This window comes from Eriocheir sinensis, chromosome 30 (assembly GCF_024679095.1).
Source record: "Eriocheir sinensis breed Jianghai 21 chromosome 30, ASM2467909v1, whole genome shotgun sequence".
Lineage (NCBI taxonomy): Eukaryota > Metazoa > Arthropoda > Malacostraca > Decapoda > Varunidae > Eriocheir > Eriocheir sinensis.
Genome location: NC_066538.1, coordinates 9599776 through 9619324, shown reverse-complemented (window position 1 = coordinate 9619324; position 19549 = coordinate 9599776). Strand labels below are relative to the sequence as shown.

General features: G+C 43.9%; 1 protein-coding gene across 3 annotated transcripts in view; it reads left to right on the top strand.

Annotated features, from left to right (window-relative positions):
* LOC127005565 (solute carrier family 49 member 4 homolog) overlaps positions 1–19549 on the top strand; it is a 119554-nt gene that overhangs the window by 15212 nt on the left and 84793 nt on the right. For all 3 annotated transcript variants that reach the window (XM_050874503.1, XM_050874502.1, XM_050874501.1), the window contains 2 exons: positions 7735–7842; positions 18014–18114. In XM_050874503.1, coding sequence (XP_050730460.1) covers positions 7803–7842; positions 18014–18114 — 141 coding nt within the window. In that variant the 5' untranslated portion in view covers positions 7735–7802. The remainder of the gene's footprint in view (positions 1–7734; positions 7843–18013; positions 18115–19549) is intronic.

Below are 19549 nucleotides of genomic sequence, written 5' to 3'. Positions count from 1 at the left end.
TAGAGGAGGAGTATATAAAGAAAGAAGTATAACATATGAAGAAGTAAATCAGGCAATAAAAAGATTAAAAAATGGAAAGGCAGCAGAAATGTTGAAGTGTGGAGGAGATGAAGTTGTGAAATGGATGGTCAAGATATGTGAAGTAGCATGGGAAGGGGGGGGGGGGGGTGCTAGCAGACTGGACGAAAGCCATCATTGTCCCAGTTTACAAGGGGAAGGGCAGGAGAGGGGAATGTGGGAGCTATAGAGGTATAAGTCTCCTGAGTATACCCGGAAAGGTATATGAAAAAGTCATAATAGAGAGGGTGCAAAGACTTACAGAAGAGAAAATCAGTGAAGAGCAAGGAGGCTTCAGGAAAGGAAGGGGATGTGTGGATCAGATATTGCCTTCAGGATGGTAGTAGAAAAAAATAATAGCAAAAGGAAAGAAACTATACGCTGCCTTCATGGATTTGGAAAAAGCTTATGACAGAGTTGATTGGATTGCATTGTGGGATGTTTTAAAGATTTATGGTGTGGGAGTAAAACTGCTAAGTGCAATAAAGTCTTTCTTTGAGGATGCATCTGCATGTTTCAAAATTACTGGAGAAACAAGTGAACATTTTGAGATAAAAGTGGGCTTAAGACAAGGGTGCGTCATGTCACCATGGTTATTCAATATTTATATGGACGGTGTTATTAGAGAAATGAAGGGCAAAGTTGGAGTAAGACTCTTCAATGAGGGAAGGAAGTGGGTACTGAATTCGATACTGTTTGCTGATGACATGGTGCTCATTGCTGAAAATGAAAGTGACCTACAAAATTTGGTCAGTGCTTTTGATAGTGTCTGTAACAGGAGAAAGCTGAAAGTAAATGTCAACAAAAGTAAAGTGATGGTTTGTGAGCGAAGTAGAAGTGAGGTCGTGGATTTTGTATGCCCACATAGAGTGGGAATTGAATGAGAAAAAGAATGCAAAATAATTTTGAATGGTGAAGAAATGAAGGAGGTCAATGAGCTTGGATCAGTTATGTGTAAGCATGGTGGCATGGAGGGAGAGATAAGAGAAAGGGCATTGCAAGGAAGAAGGGTGGTAGGGTCTTTGGGACGAATCATGAATGGCAGAACTGTGAGCATGGAAGTAAAGGGAGATTTGAGAAATACAATAATAGTACCAACCCTCACATATGCAAGTTAAACATGGGCCTGGAATGAAAGTCAGAGGTCTAGAGTGCAGGCAGTGGAAATGAGTTATTTGAGGAGTGCTTGTGGTGTGAGTAGAATGGATGGAATGAGTAATGAAAGTGTGTACGAGCATTTTGGAATGTGTCACAGGGGTAAAGGGAAGAAGTGTGGAGTGGTGGAAGAAGTGAAGCGACAGACTTTAAAGTGGTTTGGCCACATGGAGCGAATGGAGGAGAGTAAGATGACCAGAAGGGTGTATGTGAGTGAGATAGAGGGAGGGAATGCTAGAGGACGACCTCCAGTGAAATGGAGGGATAGGGTGCAAGAGTACGTTAGGGAGAGGGGGGAAAGATCTTTGAGAAACTTTGAGCAGGCAAGGAGGGAGTGTCTTGATAGAGAAAGTTGGAAGCTCTTCTGCTGTGGCCATCCCCTGGTGGGAGCTCCTAGGAGCAGGTGTCGATGAAATGATGATGAAGATGATGAACACCAGAGAGCAGTTCAGCATGCTCTCTAAAGACAGTTCCTCGTTTTTTCTACACCACACTACATTCACACAACACACACACCTTTTCCCAAAATTAAAAATTCAAAATGGCGAAAATCAACACTGCCTCGGAGTCCCCGCCTGGGGGGGGGACCATAAATTCCCCCAGGGAGGACTCCCCTTCTGGCTGCCGACTTGAGAGGTGTCCTGATAACTCCTCGAACCTCCTCCTTATCAATTTCTGCAACATTTGTGGTCTTTGTTCTAATTTTCATTCTGTGGAACACCATCTCTCCTCTAAACCTCACCTTCTCTTCCTCACCGAAACACAGGTTTCTGAGGCTACTGACAGCAACCTCTACTCTGTTCCCTCCTACTATCTCTATCCTAAATTTCAATCCAAAGCTGGATGTTAAGCTTACGTGCTTAGCGACATCACTTGCTCTCGTGCCCACGACCTTGACTCTTCTGAATTTTCCACCATCTGGCTAAGACTTCATTGTCATTCTACTACTAAATACATCTGTGCTGTTTATCTCTCACCTAACTCTACTAACTATGTAAAATTCTTTGACTATTTGAATTCTAAAGTGGAGCACATCTTGACTCACTCTCCCTTCGCTGAAATCTCCATTCTAGGAGATTTCAATGTTCACCACCAGCTTTGGCTTTCATCCTCTTTCACTGACCAGCCTGGTGAACAAGCCTACAACTTTGCTCTCCTCAACGACCTAGAGCAGTTGGTTCAGCACCCTACTCGTATTCCCGACCATCTTGGAGACAGGCCCAACATTCTAGACCTCTTCCTTACCTCTAATCCTTCTGCTTACTCTGTCAAACTGTTCTCTCCGTTGGGCTCCTCCGATCATAACCTTATTTCTGTTTCCTGTCCTATCGCTCCTGTACATCCTCTGGACCCACCGAAGAGGTGATGCTTCTGGCATTTTGCTTCAGCTCGGTGGGACAACCTGAGGATGTACTTTTCCGATTTCCTGTGGAATGATTACTGCTTCCAGGAGAGAGACCCCTCTGTGTGTGCCCAGCGCATCTCAGAGGTGATTGTCTCTGGAATGGAGGCATACATTCCACGTTCTTTCTCTACTCCTCACGCTAAAAAGCCTTGGTTTAATCATGCTTGTTCTCGTGTAATTAAAGATAGAGAGGCAGCTCACAAAAGGTTCCAGAGCCTTCGAACTCCCGCTAACTATGACCTTTACATTTCAGCCCGGAATCATGCCAAATCTATTCTCCGACTTACCAAAACTTCTTTTATCAATAGAAAATGTCAACACCTTGCTTCTTCTAATTCTTCCCATGACTTCTGGCATCTAGTCTAAAATATCTCCTCCAATTTCACTTCTTCCTCTTTCCCTCCTCTCCTTAACCCTGATGGCATCACTGCCGTCTCATCTGTCTCTAAGGCTGAACTCTTCGCTCAAACTTTCTGTAAGAACTCCACCCTGGACGATTCTGGGCATATTCCTCCTACTCATCCCCCCTCTGACTCCTTTATGCCTGTTATTAAGATTCTTCCAAATTATGTTTTCTATGCCCTCTCTGGCCTCAACTCTCAGAAGGCTTATGGACCTGATGGAGTGCCTCCTATTGTCCTTAAAAACTGTGCTTCCGTGCTGACACCCTGCCTGGTCAAACTCTTTCGTCTCTGCCTATCAACATCTACCTTTCCTTCCTGCTGGAAGTATGCCTTTGTACAGCCTGTGCCTAAGAAGGGTGACCGTTCCAATCCCTCAAACTTCTGCCCTATAGCTTTATTTTCATGTCTATCTAAAGCTTTTGAATCAATCCTTAACTGGAAGATTCAAAAGCACCTTTCCACTTCTAACCTTCTATCTTCCCCTAAACCTATCAACAGTGGCGTTCCACAGGGCTCTGTCCTATCACCCACTCTCTTCCTGTTATTCATCAATGATCTTCTTTCCATAACAAACTGTCCTGTCCACTCATACGCCGACGACTCCACTCCGCATTATTCAACTTCTTTCAATAGAAGACCCTCTCAACAGGAAGTACACGACTCCAGACTGGAGGCTGCAGAACGCTTAACCTCAGACCTTGCTATCATTTCCGATTGGGGCAGAAGGAACCTTGTGTCCTTCAATGCCTCAAAAACTCAATTTCTCCACCTGTCAACTCGACACAATCTTCCAAACACCTATCCCCTATTCTTCGACAACACTCAGCTATCACCGTCTTCAACACTAAACATCCTCGGTCTATCCTTTACTCAAAATCTCAACTGGAAACTTCACATCTCCTCTCTCGCTAAATCAGCTTCCTCGAGGTTGGGTGTTCTGTGTCGTCTCCGCCAGTTCTTCTCCCCCGCGCAGTTGCTATCCATATTCAGGGGCCTTGTCCACCCTCGTATGGAGTATGCATCTCATGTGTGGGGGGGCTCCACTCAAACAACTCTTCTGAACAGAGTGGAGTCTAAGGCTCTTCGTCTCATCAGCTCTCCTCCTCCTTAAATTCCGTCGCGATGTTGCCTCTCTTTCTATCTTCTATCGATATTTCCACGCTGACTGCTCTTCTGAACTTGCTAACTGCATGCCTCCCCCCCCCTCCAGCGGCCCCGCTGCACACGACTTTCTACTCATGCTCATCCCTATACTGTCCAAACCCCTTATGCAAGAGTTAACCAGCATCTTCACTCTTTCATCCCTCACGCTGGTTAACTCTGGACAATCTTCCTTCATCTGTATTTCCTCCTGCCTACGACTTGAACTCTTTCAAGAGGAGGGTATCAGGACACCTCTCCTCCCGAAATTGACCTCTCTTTCGGCCCCCTCTTTTGATTCTTTTTTAGGAGCAGCGAGTAGCGGGCTTTTTTTATTATTGTTTCCTTTTTTTGTGCCCTTGAGTTGTCTCCTTTGTTGTAAAAAAAAAAAAAAAAAATGAATGTCTTTTCCTTACTTTTTGGTTAAGTACTTTAAGCAAGAAATATAGAATAAAAAGTGTCTGGCACCACCATAACCTTTTTGGTATAGGGGGTCAGTGCTGTAAGTGTTAATTATGAGAGGCTCCATTGCTCATGCTGGATCAGTAGAGGTGTGCCCCCTATCTGTGATCTTGCCACTGCCAGGCCTCCTCACCTCAGAGAGTTCCACTATATCCATCTTCAGCCTTCTCAGCTCATTCGCTAGGTAATGCAATCAGGGATTCTTTGAGAGGCTTTGGATGTTCCAGGAGCTCACACACAGAGCCATTTGAAGGTTCATCTCAGGCCTGGTTCTGTGGGTGGGTGCTGCATCTTTTTTTTTTTTTTTTTTTTTTTTTTTTATGTCGTGACCTATTACGCCGGTAGACTTCTTCCCGGTGGATCCTGATGGTCGGCCCAAGGCTTCTTTCCGGTGGGGCCTGATGGTCGGCCCAGCCTGTTCTGGCGCAGGCGAGTGTTTATTGTGGTGCCATCTTACACTGGCTCATGCTGCCCTCCCGGAGCTCATCTTTAACCCTAGAATCTAGAGTCCGGGTTGATAGGTGGTCTTCTGGACAGCATGTGGGTAGTTTTAAGCCACTCGGCGGCGGCTGAAAAATCCTAGCTTGGTGGCACCGGGCGGGGATTGAACTCGCGTCGTCCTGAACACGGCGCCTTCACACTATCCATTCAGCCACCACCTCCCCCAATCTGCATCACCTTGGCTACCTCCAAAAGAAAATGAGGGGCTAGGGGGTCCTTCTGTCTAAATTCAGGGATCCTGTAGGTTTTATCTGGCACCTGTCACTCACAGGTGGTAGGCTTAGCTAACGTGGGTGCATCAAAGAAGCTTGGTGCTTGGTCATTTCCCCTAGCAGAACCAAATCAAAGACCAGATTGATACTGCTTTTAGTTGGTTTTGGCTAAGGTGCTGTTTTCTGGAATGGGGATTGAGGCTCCACCCCAGCCAATCCAGATTGGGGGCTTGACTGACTGCTACCTGTGGGCAGGGATTACAGGTGCCCTGAGAGGATAAAGCCCATGGGATTTCGCCAAGACATTGTACCGAATTTGCTGGTGTCAAAGATGCACAATTTTTCTCAAACTGACCCCCCAAAATTAGCATGCATATTAGATACTGAATGTTGTATCACTGTAGGCCTATAGGAAGAGTACATAAAAGATAAGAGGTTATTGTTGAAGGGCTGTGGCAGTCTAGCAGATGGTGAGGATATACTTGCGGCAGCCATTGTTATTGCCTTGGTTGGTCTTGGTTTTTGTGTTGGAGTTGCCAACTTGAGGGTGTCAATTGTTCATATTACAATGATTGGTTTGTCATGTTTGTATGGTAATAAAAAAGTTGTAGTAAAACAGGTAATACACACAGTATATTCCAATGGTAGTGTGAGGTTTAACCCTTAAAGCACAGGCTTGTTTGTCGTGCCTGTCCTCCCACGCAGGCATATTCAGGCAAAAACATACCTCACTTCAACCTTTCGAACCTTCACTCCTACTTAACTCGCGTGACTGAATGAAGTATCATTGTAAAGTACGTACCCTTAACTGTCCTTTGATGTTAAGTTGAAAACTATATGACCATTGGTAGAGTGAATACGGAATATTGAAATAGGATCACTGAAAGCACATTTTTATAGACAGTTTTCCATGTCTAGGGGTCTTCCCTTCTATGATTTAGTAATAAAAAGCATAACTTTTATACAGTTTATGTGAACCCCCCCAAAAGATAACTTGTGGGCCTTCCTGATGCCCTTGATGTGTGTTGATGTCAAAGGCCCCATCTTGTGGATGAAATTCCCTGAAAGATGTCTAGCGGACATCTTCTCAAAGCTAACACAAGGCATACACTGGCCAATAATTAGTCAAGGAAGCATGGTTGGGCATTGTTTGAAAGAAAACGACATTCTTACCCTACTTCAGCATAAAGAAATTAAATTTGACGGCACGTTAATTTAAAAAATGCCTTGTCGACTATTGTCGACACTCGTGGTTTGAGCCCAGGCACCAGCTGTCGACTACTGTTGACACCTGTGCTTTAAGGGTTAACCACGCCCACTAAAAGTCTTGGTCATCAGCTGGGCGCCACTAGTCAAGGAAAGATTCAACAGTAGTAAACAAAGCTCCAGAGTGAACAGGTCACCTCCCACATGGCGCTATTGTTACAGTATGGTATACGTATATATTGTATGGTATGTATATATATCCTAATATGATGCTGATCCAGTAGTATGTGGTAAACATGTACTGTAAGTCAGGAAACAGCCAACAAAACTTCTTAGTAAAATTGGTAAAAGGTAAGATATTTTTTTGAAGATATACCCCTTGATAATGAGCTGCATGCTGGCAAATACAGTACATGCTTCCCTTACTTGCCCTACTCACTGTTGTTGCTGGAATTCTAGGCAAACCTCACTTACTTGCTCACTCACCGCCTGCCTCTTACTGAATCCTAATGATTGTCAGATAAGAGCATATAACACGAGTAAGCTGAAGACTTAAGCTTCACACTCTCATTCTTGTCGCCGTAGGTTTTTCCACTCAGGGTGGGATGCAGGTTATGAATGTAGCCCGTCAGTGGTGCCACTGCACGTTCATAGAAAGGATTTTCATAGGCATTGCTTCATGCCATTAGAGAGATGGAGCCAGTCACCAGAGGGATAAACATTCCTTTTTTTTGTGTGTAGTCACTTCAGGAAGGTAAATCATTATCTAGTCAGGTGAAGTGACAGTGGCAGAGAGGGAAGAGCTGGTTGTTTGTGTGGTTGGGGAAGAGGCAGCTCAGTCTTAGATGACCGGACTAATTACCCTGCATTGGCCTTCTCTTGAGGTGAATAAAAACCCACATTAGCAGGTGGAAGATATTTATTATTCCTTATCCATATTCTAAGAAATGAAATGGGTAGAGCGGGAGGAGTGTCAGCACTACACTCTGCCTGTTCAGCATCCCCCAGACACCTGAGACAATGAGAGAGAAAAAATGAAAGTGAAAACGATGAAAGAGAAGGAGAAGAGGGCAAGGGGACTGCAGTGAAGCGAAAATAGTTTACATGCTGTAAAAGAGTAAGACAGGTGCAATGCAGAGTTCCTTATTTTATATTATAATGTTTTTACTGAGGTATTTATGGTTCTTTTCAGGTCCTGCTGGGATAAACTTGTGCAAATCTGCTGCCTTTTCTCCCCTTACTGGACACAAAGTCGTCAAAATGGCTAGGGACGATGAAATGGAAGCCATTCTTTCAGAGGGTAAGCGAGAGAGAGAGAGAGAGAGAGAGAGAGAGAGAGAGAGAGAGAGAGAGAGAGAGAGAGAGAGAGAGAATGTGTATGTACTGCAATCTTTGTTTACATGAAAGTTCATAACCATATCCTTATAACTCTGGAGAGCAAGCAACATGAACTAATTTTACCTTGTGCAGTGGTTCCCAAAGTGGGTGGTGCTGCCCACCTGAGGGCAGTGGAAAGATCTGAGAGGTGGTGAGGAATAAAGGGGCAGCAGGGTGACATTAGGAGTTATCAGTAACTATTTTTACAAAATCTGAATAACAAAATCTATGTCACAAAGTGTAAAGCTAAGCTTAAGGAACACGTATGCTTTGTAGATAATTAAACTGAAATAAGAAATATAAACGAGAGCAAGGAGAAAGAGGTGTGTGTTTGCATTTGTGTGTGTGTGTGTGGGGTGCTAGTAACTCACCTTGGGGCCAAGGGGGCGCCAGCCTGGAAAAGATTGGGAACCACTGGTCTAGTGAAATGATATTTGACTGAGTTGCAAGAATTAAACTACATAAAGCTCTGGACTTAGATGCTCTTTTGTCTGTTATATTGTTGCTTATTAATCCTCTCTTCTTATCACCCTTCTTCATCATAATATTATTGCCTCTTCTCTTTTAATTTTAATTGAGGACTTTCAAATCTGAGTTTTGGTAGAAGGCAACCCTGAGCCCTGTTATCTGTTCCCGTTTATGCTCGGATGAAGCAGCAAGATACCTCTTCTTCTGCCTTGAAAGGTGTGAGGCAGAGTACCATAATACCCCATGCAAATGATTTAGGTTTGCTGTTATGGAATACAGCAGAGAAGAAAGCATCACTTTGCTTCACTTGCAAAGTTAGGTCATAATAGGAAAAGCATAGCTACAGTACCCTCTCGAGTTTCGCACTATCCGAGTTTCGCGATCCATGAGTTTCGCAGTTAGTCCTAAATTCTTACCATCTCGACTTTCACGCATTCTAACCCCGAGTTTCGCGCTGCTTGGACACGTACGGGTCACGTCTACTTATTATCGGCGTCACGCACGCTACCATTAAAGGTCGTATCACACTGGAGGTTTTCCTCCAAACATTGTGGCTATGGCAAGAGAGAGAGAGAGAGAGAGAGAGAGAGAGAGAGAGAGAGAGAGGAAAGAACGGGTCGTTTTGAAGCCTCAGTTAAAGGCGGCTGACAGTTATGAAAACACGCTTGTGATTCGCTGGGAGTCCGATGACATCATCGCCGATGCTCATCCTATCACAATGGTAATTTTCGTCCAACCTTTAGGGCTACGGGCAACGCCCGTACGCCCAACCGGGAGCGAGTTCATGGTTATCCATAAGCTGATGTCACACAGGTTTTTTTTCTTCCCACTACGTTGGCGGCAGCTTGGACAAGCGGCAACTCCAACTTTTCCTGGTGTGCGTCACACACAGCCAAGGTCAGTTGCCCGTATCCACATCCACAACGTAAACAAAGCACTTGCCCTGTATCAACATGGCGTCATCTGCTAAAGTAAGGGCTGTCGCGGCTTGTGCTGCTATTACCCAAGTTATGGACTTGTTGCTGCAGGTAAATGGAAGGAAGAAACAGTTGTGGGTGTGGCGTGTCTGTGGTTCCTCTGTGTTAGTTCTCATTGTCACCACTGCGCGTGCGTGGCCAACCCACCCATCTTGACTTAACCACATAAACACATGGATCGAATAACAACACACACACACACACACACACACACACACACACACACACACACAAGCCATACTCATTATGAACCATTGCAGATGTTTCTGACAAACAGAAACGACTTCACCATTTCTCGAGTGTGTTAAAACGTATTTGGTGAGTGGCTCACATGAACCAAACCTAGCTCTTGGCAAGAAGAGAACAGTCGTCTTTAACACTGCTCTCTTCTTGCCACTGGGTATGTTTGGTTTGTATGAACCACTCGCCAAATAAGTTCTAACACACTCTAGGAAATGACAAAGCCATTTTTGTTTATGAGAAACATCTGCCGTGGTTCATGATGAATCTGTTATGTGCGTGCGTGTGTGTGTGTGTGTCTTTGTTGTTATTTGATCCACGTGTTTATGTGATTGGAGTCTAGATGGGTGGGTTGGGCGCGCACGCGCAACGGTGACAATGAGAACTGGCATGGAGGAACCACAGACACACCACACCCACAACAGCTTCTTCCTTCCATTTAACTGCAGCAACAAGTCCATAACTTGGGTAATTTTTAGATTTTTCACCAAATTTTGTGAAGAATCCACTCAATTGGCAATCCTGTGTTGTGAGAATTAGTGTTGGAACACTCTCATATGCGGGAGATTTGAGTGCGGGTGGAAGTCGCAGCGAGCGTTTAGCGCCACCAGCAAATACACCTAACGCCCGCTGCAAGCGTTTAGCAATGAAAGGGTTAAGCCTTGATGACTGCCTAAATCCAGACTGGACTAGGTGAGTAGGGCTCTGTCCCCGTGAAGAAGGTGTGCGGGTCCACTAGCACTCCTGCGGGAGTGAGGGCTGAATAAGAAATATGGATAAGTACCGCCCTCGGTCCGACATGTGAAAGAAGGATTTTACCATGCTTGGGACCGCAGGGGTTCAGGAGTCCCGTGGGCCAGCCTGATCTGGAGGTGCCAGCTGGCCGTAAATCGTGGTTGCTTCTTGTGGCTGGCCTCCCCGTGGTCCCGCTGGATGCACTGTGCAGGGGGTACCTGCCCCCCCCTGGCTCGCAAGGGCAACACAGTGTAACCAAACAGCCACATATCACCACGCAAGTGGATGCGCCAGGTTGTCACTGACTCCTTGGTTATCCTCCCCACTCACACTCAGAGTGGGGCGGCCTGGAGTACTTGCCTGGTGTCTGTGAGCCTTCGGGCTTATTGCCGGGCTTAAAAGGGTAGCGCCATGGGGTGCCTGCCTGGGCGTCCGCATAGAAGCCTGCTTTGAGCACTTGATGCCCATTGCCGGCCCGGACCGCTTCGGGTATCGCTCTGGTATGCCTTCTGGTTGACCCGGGTAGAAAAGCCCGCGGTTCTCGTAGCCACGAGGTTGCTAATGCAGCTATGCAGTGATAAAGCCACGGGCACGCACCTAAGAACAGCACAGAGCGTCGGCCTTCCAGTTTTGTAAAACTGGACCCATAAAAAGTTTCTTGTGGCAGTGCTGGGTCTGCTAGAAAGCCTACATGGTAAACACGATGGTGCAGCCTTGGGCGGTTAAGCTGCCACAAATACTGGGCTTTTCTGGGTTGGGTCCAGGCCCAGCTGCTGTGATTAGCCAGGCAGGGGAACATTAGCTGCTGCCTGTGAACACGGGGCTAGGCACCCCAACAATGGGTTAGCGGCTGAGACTGTAGCGCCTTATTGCCAAATCCCAAGTAACAGATCCCCCCAAGGTGCAGCAGGACTGCAATAATTGCCGGGAGTGCAAACCGTGACGACGCTTCTCGAACCCTTTTCTCAGCGCCTGGAGCACGTCAATCGCGCGCATTTAACTACATGGTACAGACTGACTGCTACAAAGCCATGGGGCGTACCATATTATGAGAATGGACAGAAGCACCTATGCAGTACTCTGTCATTGCCTTTATGACAGGCCATGATCGAAAGTTGGGTTTTCGGGTCCGTAGACTTAGCCTACTCCATATCCGGGTTTTTCCTGTATCCAGGTGCCCCCGTGGCTCTATTAACCTGGATACCAGAGGGTTTACTGTAATTGTATTTCATAAAGAATCCTTATAACCAAAAACTAACTAAAATTATAAGTATTCTTTTCTTGAGCTGAATATTGAATAAACAACAGAACAGTTATATGAAAATACAGTAAACCCTCGATATAACGGACCCGCTTATAATGGATTTCGGATATAACGGACAAGGTTAGAGGGTCAGAAATCCACAGAGACTGACCGAGAATAGGTTTTGAATCACCCGCTTCTGGGCCTGGATCCACAAAGGCTTAGTGCGTAGTTTTGGGCCCTTAGTGCGTAGTTTTGAGAACATCGAGATTCACAAAGCTCGCGCGGCAGTAACTACCAACTAATTGATGACGTCACGGGTTAGCGCGCGGATCTACAAACGTTTACTGCGCTCTGTGTGACGCTAAATTTGTTGTTAAATAACTACTGCCAGAGCTGACGGTAACGCTAACAATATGATCAGATTTACGTATAAATGCTTATTAATCACGTTTTTCAACTTGAAATATAACTGCGAGTAGAGGAGGCCCATTTCTTTATAAAATGATGAGATATGCACCCTTTGAGAGGTATATGATAAGTGTGGGCGGTATGGCAACACCTGGCTGGGGGATTGCCAGACCTCCCACCTCTGCCTGCTGTGGAGGATGGCTTGGCGACGAGGAAAAGTTTTTTTTTTTTTTTTTTTTTTTTTTTACATTGCAGCCTATTGCGCCGGTAGGCTTCTTCCCGGTGGATCCTGATGGTCGGTCCAAGGCTTCTTTCCGGTAGGTCCTGATGGTCGGCCCAGCCCGTTCTGGCGCAGGCGAGTGTTTATAGTGGCGCCATCTTGCATTGGCTCATGCTGCCCTCCCAGAGCTCATCTTTGATCCTAGAATCTAGAGCCCGGGTTGATAGGTGGTCTTCTGGACAGCATGTGGGTAGTTTTAAGCCACTCGGCGGCGGCTGAAAAATCCCAGCTTGGTGGCACCGGGCGGGGATTGAACTCGCGTCCTCCTGAACACGAGGCCGTTACTTTGACGACTCAGCCACCGCCTCCCCTAAGTTGCCGAACTTTATTTAATTTCTTATTTACTAGGGAGAATTTTGCGTTTTCCTTTTATATGTAGATACAGAAATCGTTAATTTACCCATACATATCAACAGAACGATCTTACAATATATAATAGCGATGAAATCTGAGGCATATAGATGCCCAGGCTCAATTCTGCCCGAGGCTCAATTTTATCGATGACAGGGGCCTATATTTTTCCTTACCGTCATTATTAATGAATCTCAGGTGTCGCAACTTGGTGTGAACATGCCCTAAGTATTCACCTGTGGAAATATATTGATGTATATGTGATTGGTATCCTATTTTCTTAGATAAATGAATGTGCGATCATGGGTGTCGGAGCGCTGCTGGAGGATGGCTTGGCGACGAGGAAAAGCTGCCGAACTTTATGTACTTTCTTATTTAATGAGGCAAATTTTCACATGGTCTTTGTCATCATAATAAAGAATGATCATGCTAGTTCTAGACGCCATATCAGTCGAAAAGAACCCCACATACACGAGCTTGAGCTAAGATAACAGAGGCATGTGGATGCCCGGGCTCAATTTTGCCTGAGGCTCAATTTTGCCCGTGCCACCGCCCCCATCCGTGGAGGGACCATGGACCTTTGTCGGGTGACAGGTAGCCCATGAGTTGGGCCGCAGATATGGCCTTCCGTCCTTCGTTCTGTCTGCCTCGATATCTGTCCCATATTTCTATTTGCTTTCTTCCTGCCTCAATCTCCTCCGTATCTTCTTTTCTTCATCTTAATCATGTTCGTAGGTAACAAGACATCAAACAGCAGAGTTACCTTGACGTAAATGTGCAGCAAACAATGAAATAATTTAATTTGTAGATTACGATTTAGTACAGTTTTTCTTAGAAGGAAGAAAAATGGGAAAAGAGAATGGGTTTCTTGAACCAGCAGCTGGAGGGGGGTCCCTAGGATTGGCTGACGGTTCTGTAAACGTGCTTGCGATTCGCTGCAAGGCCAATGATGTCATCAACCAATCAGCGGCCTTGCTGACTTAACGCGCCTCTAACTACAATCTAAGGTTTGCTTCGTGAATCTGACGCTAACGTCGGTAGCTAAATCAATAGTGCGTAGTTATGTTGGTTCGTAGTTATTGAGTCTGTTTTTGAATTCGGGCCCGGATTCACGTGGTATGCTCTTCCTACCGCAACTTAACTCATACAAAAACATAACTTCTCCTAAATCTGAATTCTTCTGCAAGGTGAACAGCTTTCTCGAACGCTTTGGGGTGCTACAACAAGTGTTTTGGCTTGTCTCTTGGGTCCCATGTTCATGTTATATGGTAACGGAGAAGCGTATCTGATGTTGTGCACACACACGGACATAAGGAAAGCGCATACGTTTCAATCTGGCAAAACAGTGTTCCTGATGTTGTGCACACACATTAACTGAGGAAATACGCATGGGTGGCAGTCTGGTAGAACCATGGAGGTAGAATTGGTGGAGTCGACACGGCCCGATAACCCCATTCATTGAGGTGAAGCCGCCGAACTGTCATTTTTAGAGCCGGAAGATGAGGGATACACTGGTGAGAGCAGCCTGGCCGAGCCCATTAAGGGGGAGCCTGACCTGACGACACCTGACACCTGGCAGGTTTCCACAACCTTGCGGCCCTAAAAATGACAGTTCGGTGGACTCACTTAATTGGGCAGGAAAAACGTGGACCTGGCAATGCTGGAATCCACTCTTGCCAGTCACGCTTGCGCTCCCTTGCTTTGAACGCCACTCTTTGTTGTTCTTGATATTTTTTGCATATTTTCTTGAAATTAACCCTCATTATGGCTCCCAAGAAAGTGAAAAGTGACAGTACAAGTGGTGCTAGGAAGCCTAAGTGTTACAGTATGGAAATGAAGAAGGAAATAATACAAAAACTTGAGTGGAGTTTGTGTTTCTGATCTGGCCTTGCAGTACGGAATGGACAAGTCTACGATCTGTACATTTCTAAAGGATTAAGAGAAAATAAAGGCCCCCCACAAAATGCATTTATATGTGTTGGCAATATTTAGTTGATAATATTTGAGTGATCTGGCCACAGGGCACAACTTAATCCCATAAAAATGTTAAAAAAAATTGATGATTTTGGGCCTGGAATGGATGAAATTTTCTACGTTAATTTCAGTGGACTAAATTGCTTCCTAATTCGAACATTCTTAATTCGAACAGCCCAAATGAACCAATTAAGTTTGAATCACGAGGTACCACTGTACTTTGATTTAACTCTAGGATGTCTCGTGGATCATTTATAAATAAAAGCAAAATATCTGGATAGGCTACTCTTTAGCCCGCTACCATCGCTCGAGGAACAAAAACAGTCCCTCCACCAAATGTGTACCCCACATTTGGTGATGTTAGGTGCACCTATTGGAGACAGCAACGGCTTAAGCTCAGCCTTGACACATCCAATGTTGCCAACTGAATATGCAAGCATTTTATTGATTTTTTTTTTCATTATATGCATATGTTTATTTGTTATGTAAATAGATCTATATTTATCACCTTTACTCTAAGCATGAAGAGAGTATACAGGTAGTCCTTGAGTTACAAGGTATGCAACTTACGACCACTTGCACATACGACCAGGCCAATAATATTAGTAATGCTGGGTTAAGTAATGAGTTGACATTTCAATTATCCCACCGTGGGTAGAGTTGCAGTTTGTTTACAGAGTTATCGTGTGTCCTATCCCCCCACCCCAACCCCCTCCCCACAGCTGTTCTTATGCGCTGGCCCAGCCAGGCAGGGGTAAGGCAGGAGAGGGGAAGAGTGGGTGGGCTGGGCCAGCCTACCCGCGCTTCCCCCTCAGTTGCCTGTCGAACTCAAGGTGTAAGTACTCCTCATGCTTCAGTAACTAGTCACTACTCAACCAATTAATAAGCCTACTTACAACCAGGCCAATGATATTAGTAATACTTGGTTAAGTATTAAGGTGACATTTCAAATATCCCTCCATGGATAGAGCAGTTGTTCATTTACACTTCCAGCACTTCCTACCAAGCTTACTGCTAGATCTAGCAGATACCAGTAGGCCAGCAAAATGGCAGCCCCTCATAATATTCCTGTAGCAGTTCCCATAGGTGACTGTTTACTGGAAACAGCAATTATAGTTGAACGAAGCATTCACAGAAACTTCAGTATGTGTGACACTGGCCACTCACATATTAATTATGTGTCCTTTGGTTACACTGACCCCTCACCAACACTACCCCTGATGCAATGACTTAGGGGGGTGTTTGGCTAATGCCGTCATCTTGTCAAAACTTGGTAGCTCCACTTTTGTAATGTTGCACAATGTTACGTGGCTAAAGGGTCAACCAAACACAGGGCTGGAGTGAGGACAGAGTTGGATTTAGTAGGGGGGAGGGTAGGAGGCGCAGGAACACAGCTCAATCTGTGGCGGGACATTTGAATATTTTATTTTTAATGTAAATTTTGACTTATGACCAATTTGACTTATGACTCATTTTGATTTACAACTGGCCTATTGATCCTGAACCCCATCCTCACTTGAGGACTACCTGTATATAAGAAGCATAATAAAAGCATTCAGAATTATTTACATAACTTTCCAAATTCCTAGTGTGACATCATGGTCTCAGAGATTGGGGGAAATATTCAGATAAGAATCACAAGAAAGCATCACTTCAAGTAATCACTTGAAACAATAATACTTGTAATTTTTGGAGATTATTTTAGGCGAATAAAAACAATACAATAAATATTCAACCTGACGTGGCCCTTTTCTTTGTCTATAGTCAAGACTGTACGGGTTGAGAACAGTGGATGCCTGAAATTTTGTTATCACTGTAGCTGGCTGGTGAATTTACACATGAATTCAGTTCATTTAAGTGAGAAAACTTGCAAGTTTCATCCATACTGACCAAATGTTTTTTGCTCAAATTTTTTTACATAAAAATTAGATCGTTTTAACTGAATGTTTAGCGAATAATATTTAAATAACATTTTGCACTTTGGCATTGTAACTGCGGCATTTTACTTATTGTATCAAATGCTAAAGATTCAATGTTTAATATTTCGTTTATTTGTTTGCATTGTTTGGAAAAAACTGCAAAATTAGTTTTTAAAAAATTTCATCAACTTTTTGACTAAAAAAATCCGTATAAGAAAATGCAAAACATATTCCCATATGGTGTACATTGAAAAGGTTCTCCTGGCATTGCTCTTTCCTAAGATATCTTCCAAATTTTGATTCCTTGGACAGTATTGTCGATATTATTGCCCAAAGTGCAATAAATTACTACGTTTTGAGAAAAACGACTTTTAATGTTGAGGAGTGTTTTTTGTGCATATTGAAGCATGTAATGTAGACATATAGATGCCATAATGCATTATTAACCATTATTATCTATTGATATTTATTGTGTTAGATTAGAATGGCATCTGGTCCTCTTTTGCGAGTCCCTAATACTAAAATATATTGGGGGACTCTCAGAATATTTTGACACACAGGTCGGATGTCAGGATGCGCCGCCTCCCTCCTTGTTGCCCAGTGTTTGCACTAAAATCCCCCTGGTTTGTAGTCTTCACCTCTGACTTTCTCCTTCTCCTCCTCCTCTCCCCTTTTTCTTGTCCTGTGGTGTTGTTCGGCAACTCTCCTAGATTTGAGGTCCTTGTAGAGTCCTTTTGGATGCTCTGAAGCCTCACTGTGAGTGGAGGAGGGCGAGAGGGGGCATGGTGTTGCTGAATATTACAATAATATATTGTTTTACAAAATATGATAGAAAAACTAAATAGAGCATAACAAATTAGGAGTAAACAACATTTATTGAGACTCCTATCGGTCTCAAGAGAGCGGGCGCTCCCAATACACCACTATATATATGATTTTTTTAAAGTATTTATAATGGTTTTATGACAGTTAACTTTGAGAGAAAATGTGTTAGGAATTAGGGTACACTGTGGTATTTGTTTCTCAGTTTTGCCAGTGTGACCCCAAAAGACAATTTTTCCCAAGTGTCCATTCCCCTTAATGATATTTATTTTTAAACTATCCTTCCTGGACAAATGATACTTTGTAAGTTCACTTTCTCTTCCTCTTCATCATTTCATCCATTTTCCTGTAGCCAGTATGGAGTCAGTAGTCTCCATCAACAAAAGCTAAAAATGTCTTGCAAGAAGGGACAGGGAAATATTGTAGTTTGGAGAACAGATCATTCATACTTGTCCAAATGATGCAATTTGTACTTTCTCAGTAAGTAACTCAGCCCACCTACCAATAGCTCAGAGACAATTCTTGTAGCTTGCTTTCCAAGTTTTTGGTATTTCTAAAATTGTAACATATTTTGAAAATGTTGCTGTTATTCATTCCTTGCTCAGTCATTTTCTCCCCATTTGCTGCCATCCTTACCTACTAATAAGGGAGATGTACTGCTGGCATGCCCTCAGATCCCCCTGAAGGACCCCATATGGTGGCCAGTCTGGAGGTGAAGGTCTACAAGCGAAGGTGGTGGATCCTCTTCCTCTTTGCTGGGATGGGATTCATGCAGGTGAGGGTAGACTTGATACATCTGTTTCCTTGTTCATGCAGCAAGTCTTTGAACAATGTTGTTTTGTTTAATGTTTCATTAAGGTGATGACAAAATACAGATTAATGTAAAATTAAAATTCATGAAGCATATGGTAATCACACCAAATAATTCTTAGAGTGTGATTATGTGTGTGTGTGTGAATTCATCATGGCCTGATCACAAGCTGGACTCGTTATCATCAGCAAGTACCCTCCCAATTAAAGCAAGGCTCATTATAGTCGATTTTTTGGTACTGCTGGGATCTTCACACACCACACACCCCATCCCCCTTGCTGAAGGGGGGACAGTAACTGCTCCTTGTCAGTGGAAAAATCCTAGCCTGAGCGGGGCTTGAACCTCTGCCTGCCAGGCTGTGAAGTCTGGCAGCACAGAGCTTTAACCACTGAGCTATCGGAGTGGTGTGTGTATTTACCTAGTTGTATTTACCTAGTTGTAATTTTACAGGGCCTGGGCTTACGCTCGTGTGGTCCCGTCTCCGTATCTATAATTATCCAACTTTTCCTTGAAGCTCTGCACACTCTTTGCCAATACTATTTCTTCACTTAGTCTGTTCCAAACCTCTATATTTCTTTGTGGGAAGCTATATTTCTTTATGTCTCTTGAGCATCTTCCCTTCCTCAACTTTTTACAATGTCTTCTAGTATTCCTGCTGGAAGGTTCTTCTCTTAGTAGCAATTTCTCATTATCTACTTCTTCCATTTTACTCAATAGCCTATATATTTGTATTAGGTCTCCTCTTTCTCTTCTTTGTTCTAGTGTTGGTAAGTCCATTTCCTTTAGTCTCTCTTCATATGTCAGTCCCTCCAGTTCTGGAACCATTTTTGTTGCCATCCTCTGTATTCTCTCTAGTTTTTTTATGTGTTTCTTCATATGTGGAGACCACACTGTTTCTGCATATTCTAGTTTAGGTCTGATCATAGTAGTAATTAGATTTTTCATCATTTCTTTGTCCATGTAGTGGAATGCTATACCTATATTTCTCACCATGTTATATGTATCACCGAAGATCTGATTTATATGACTTTCTGGTTGCATATAATCTTGCATTATTACTCCCAGGTCTCTCTCTTCATTTACTCTCTTTAATATTTCACCATCTCCCATTTTATATGTCCATTTTGGTCTTTCTACACTTTTTCCCATTTCCATAACATGACATTTCTTCACGTTGAATTTCATCTCCCATTTCTGACTCCATTTCCAAATCTTGTTTAGGTCTTCTTGCAGCTCCTTGCAGTCTTCACTGTTTCTTATATGTCTTTGCAGTTTAGCATCATCTACAAACAGGCTCATGTAGCTGTTTATTCCCTCTGGCATTAATATAGACTAGAAAGAGTACTGGTGCTAAAACCGACCCCTGGGGCACTCCACTTTCCACCGTTCTCCATTCCGA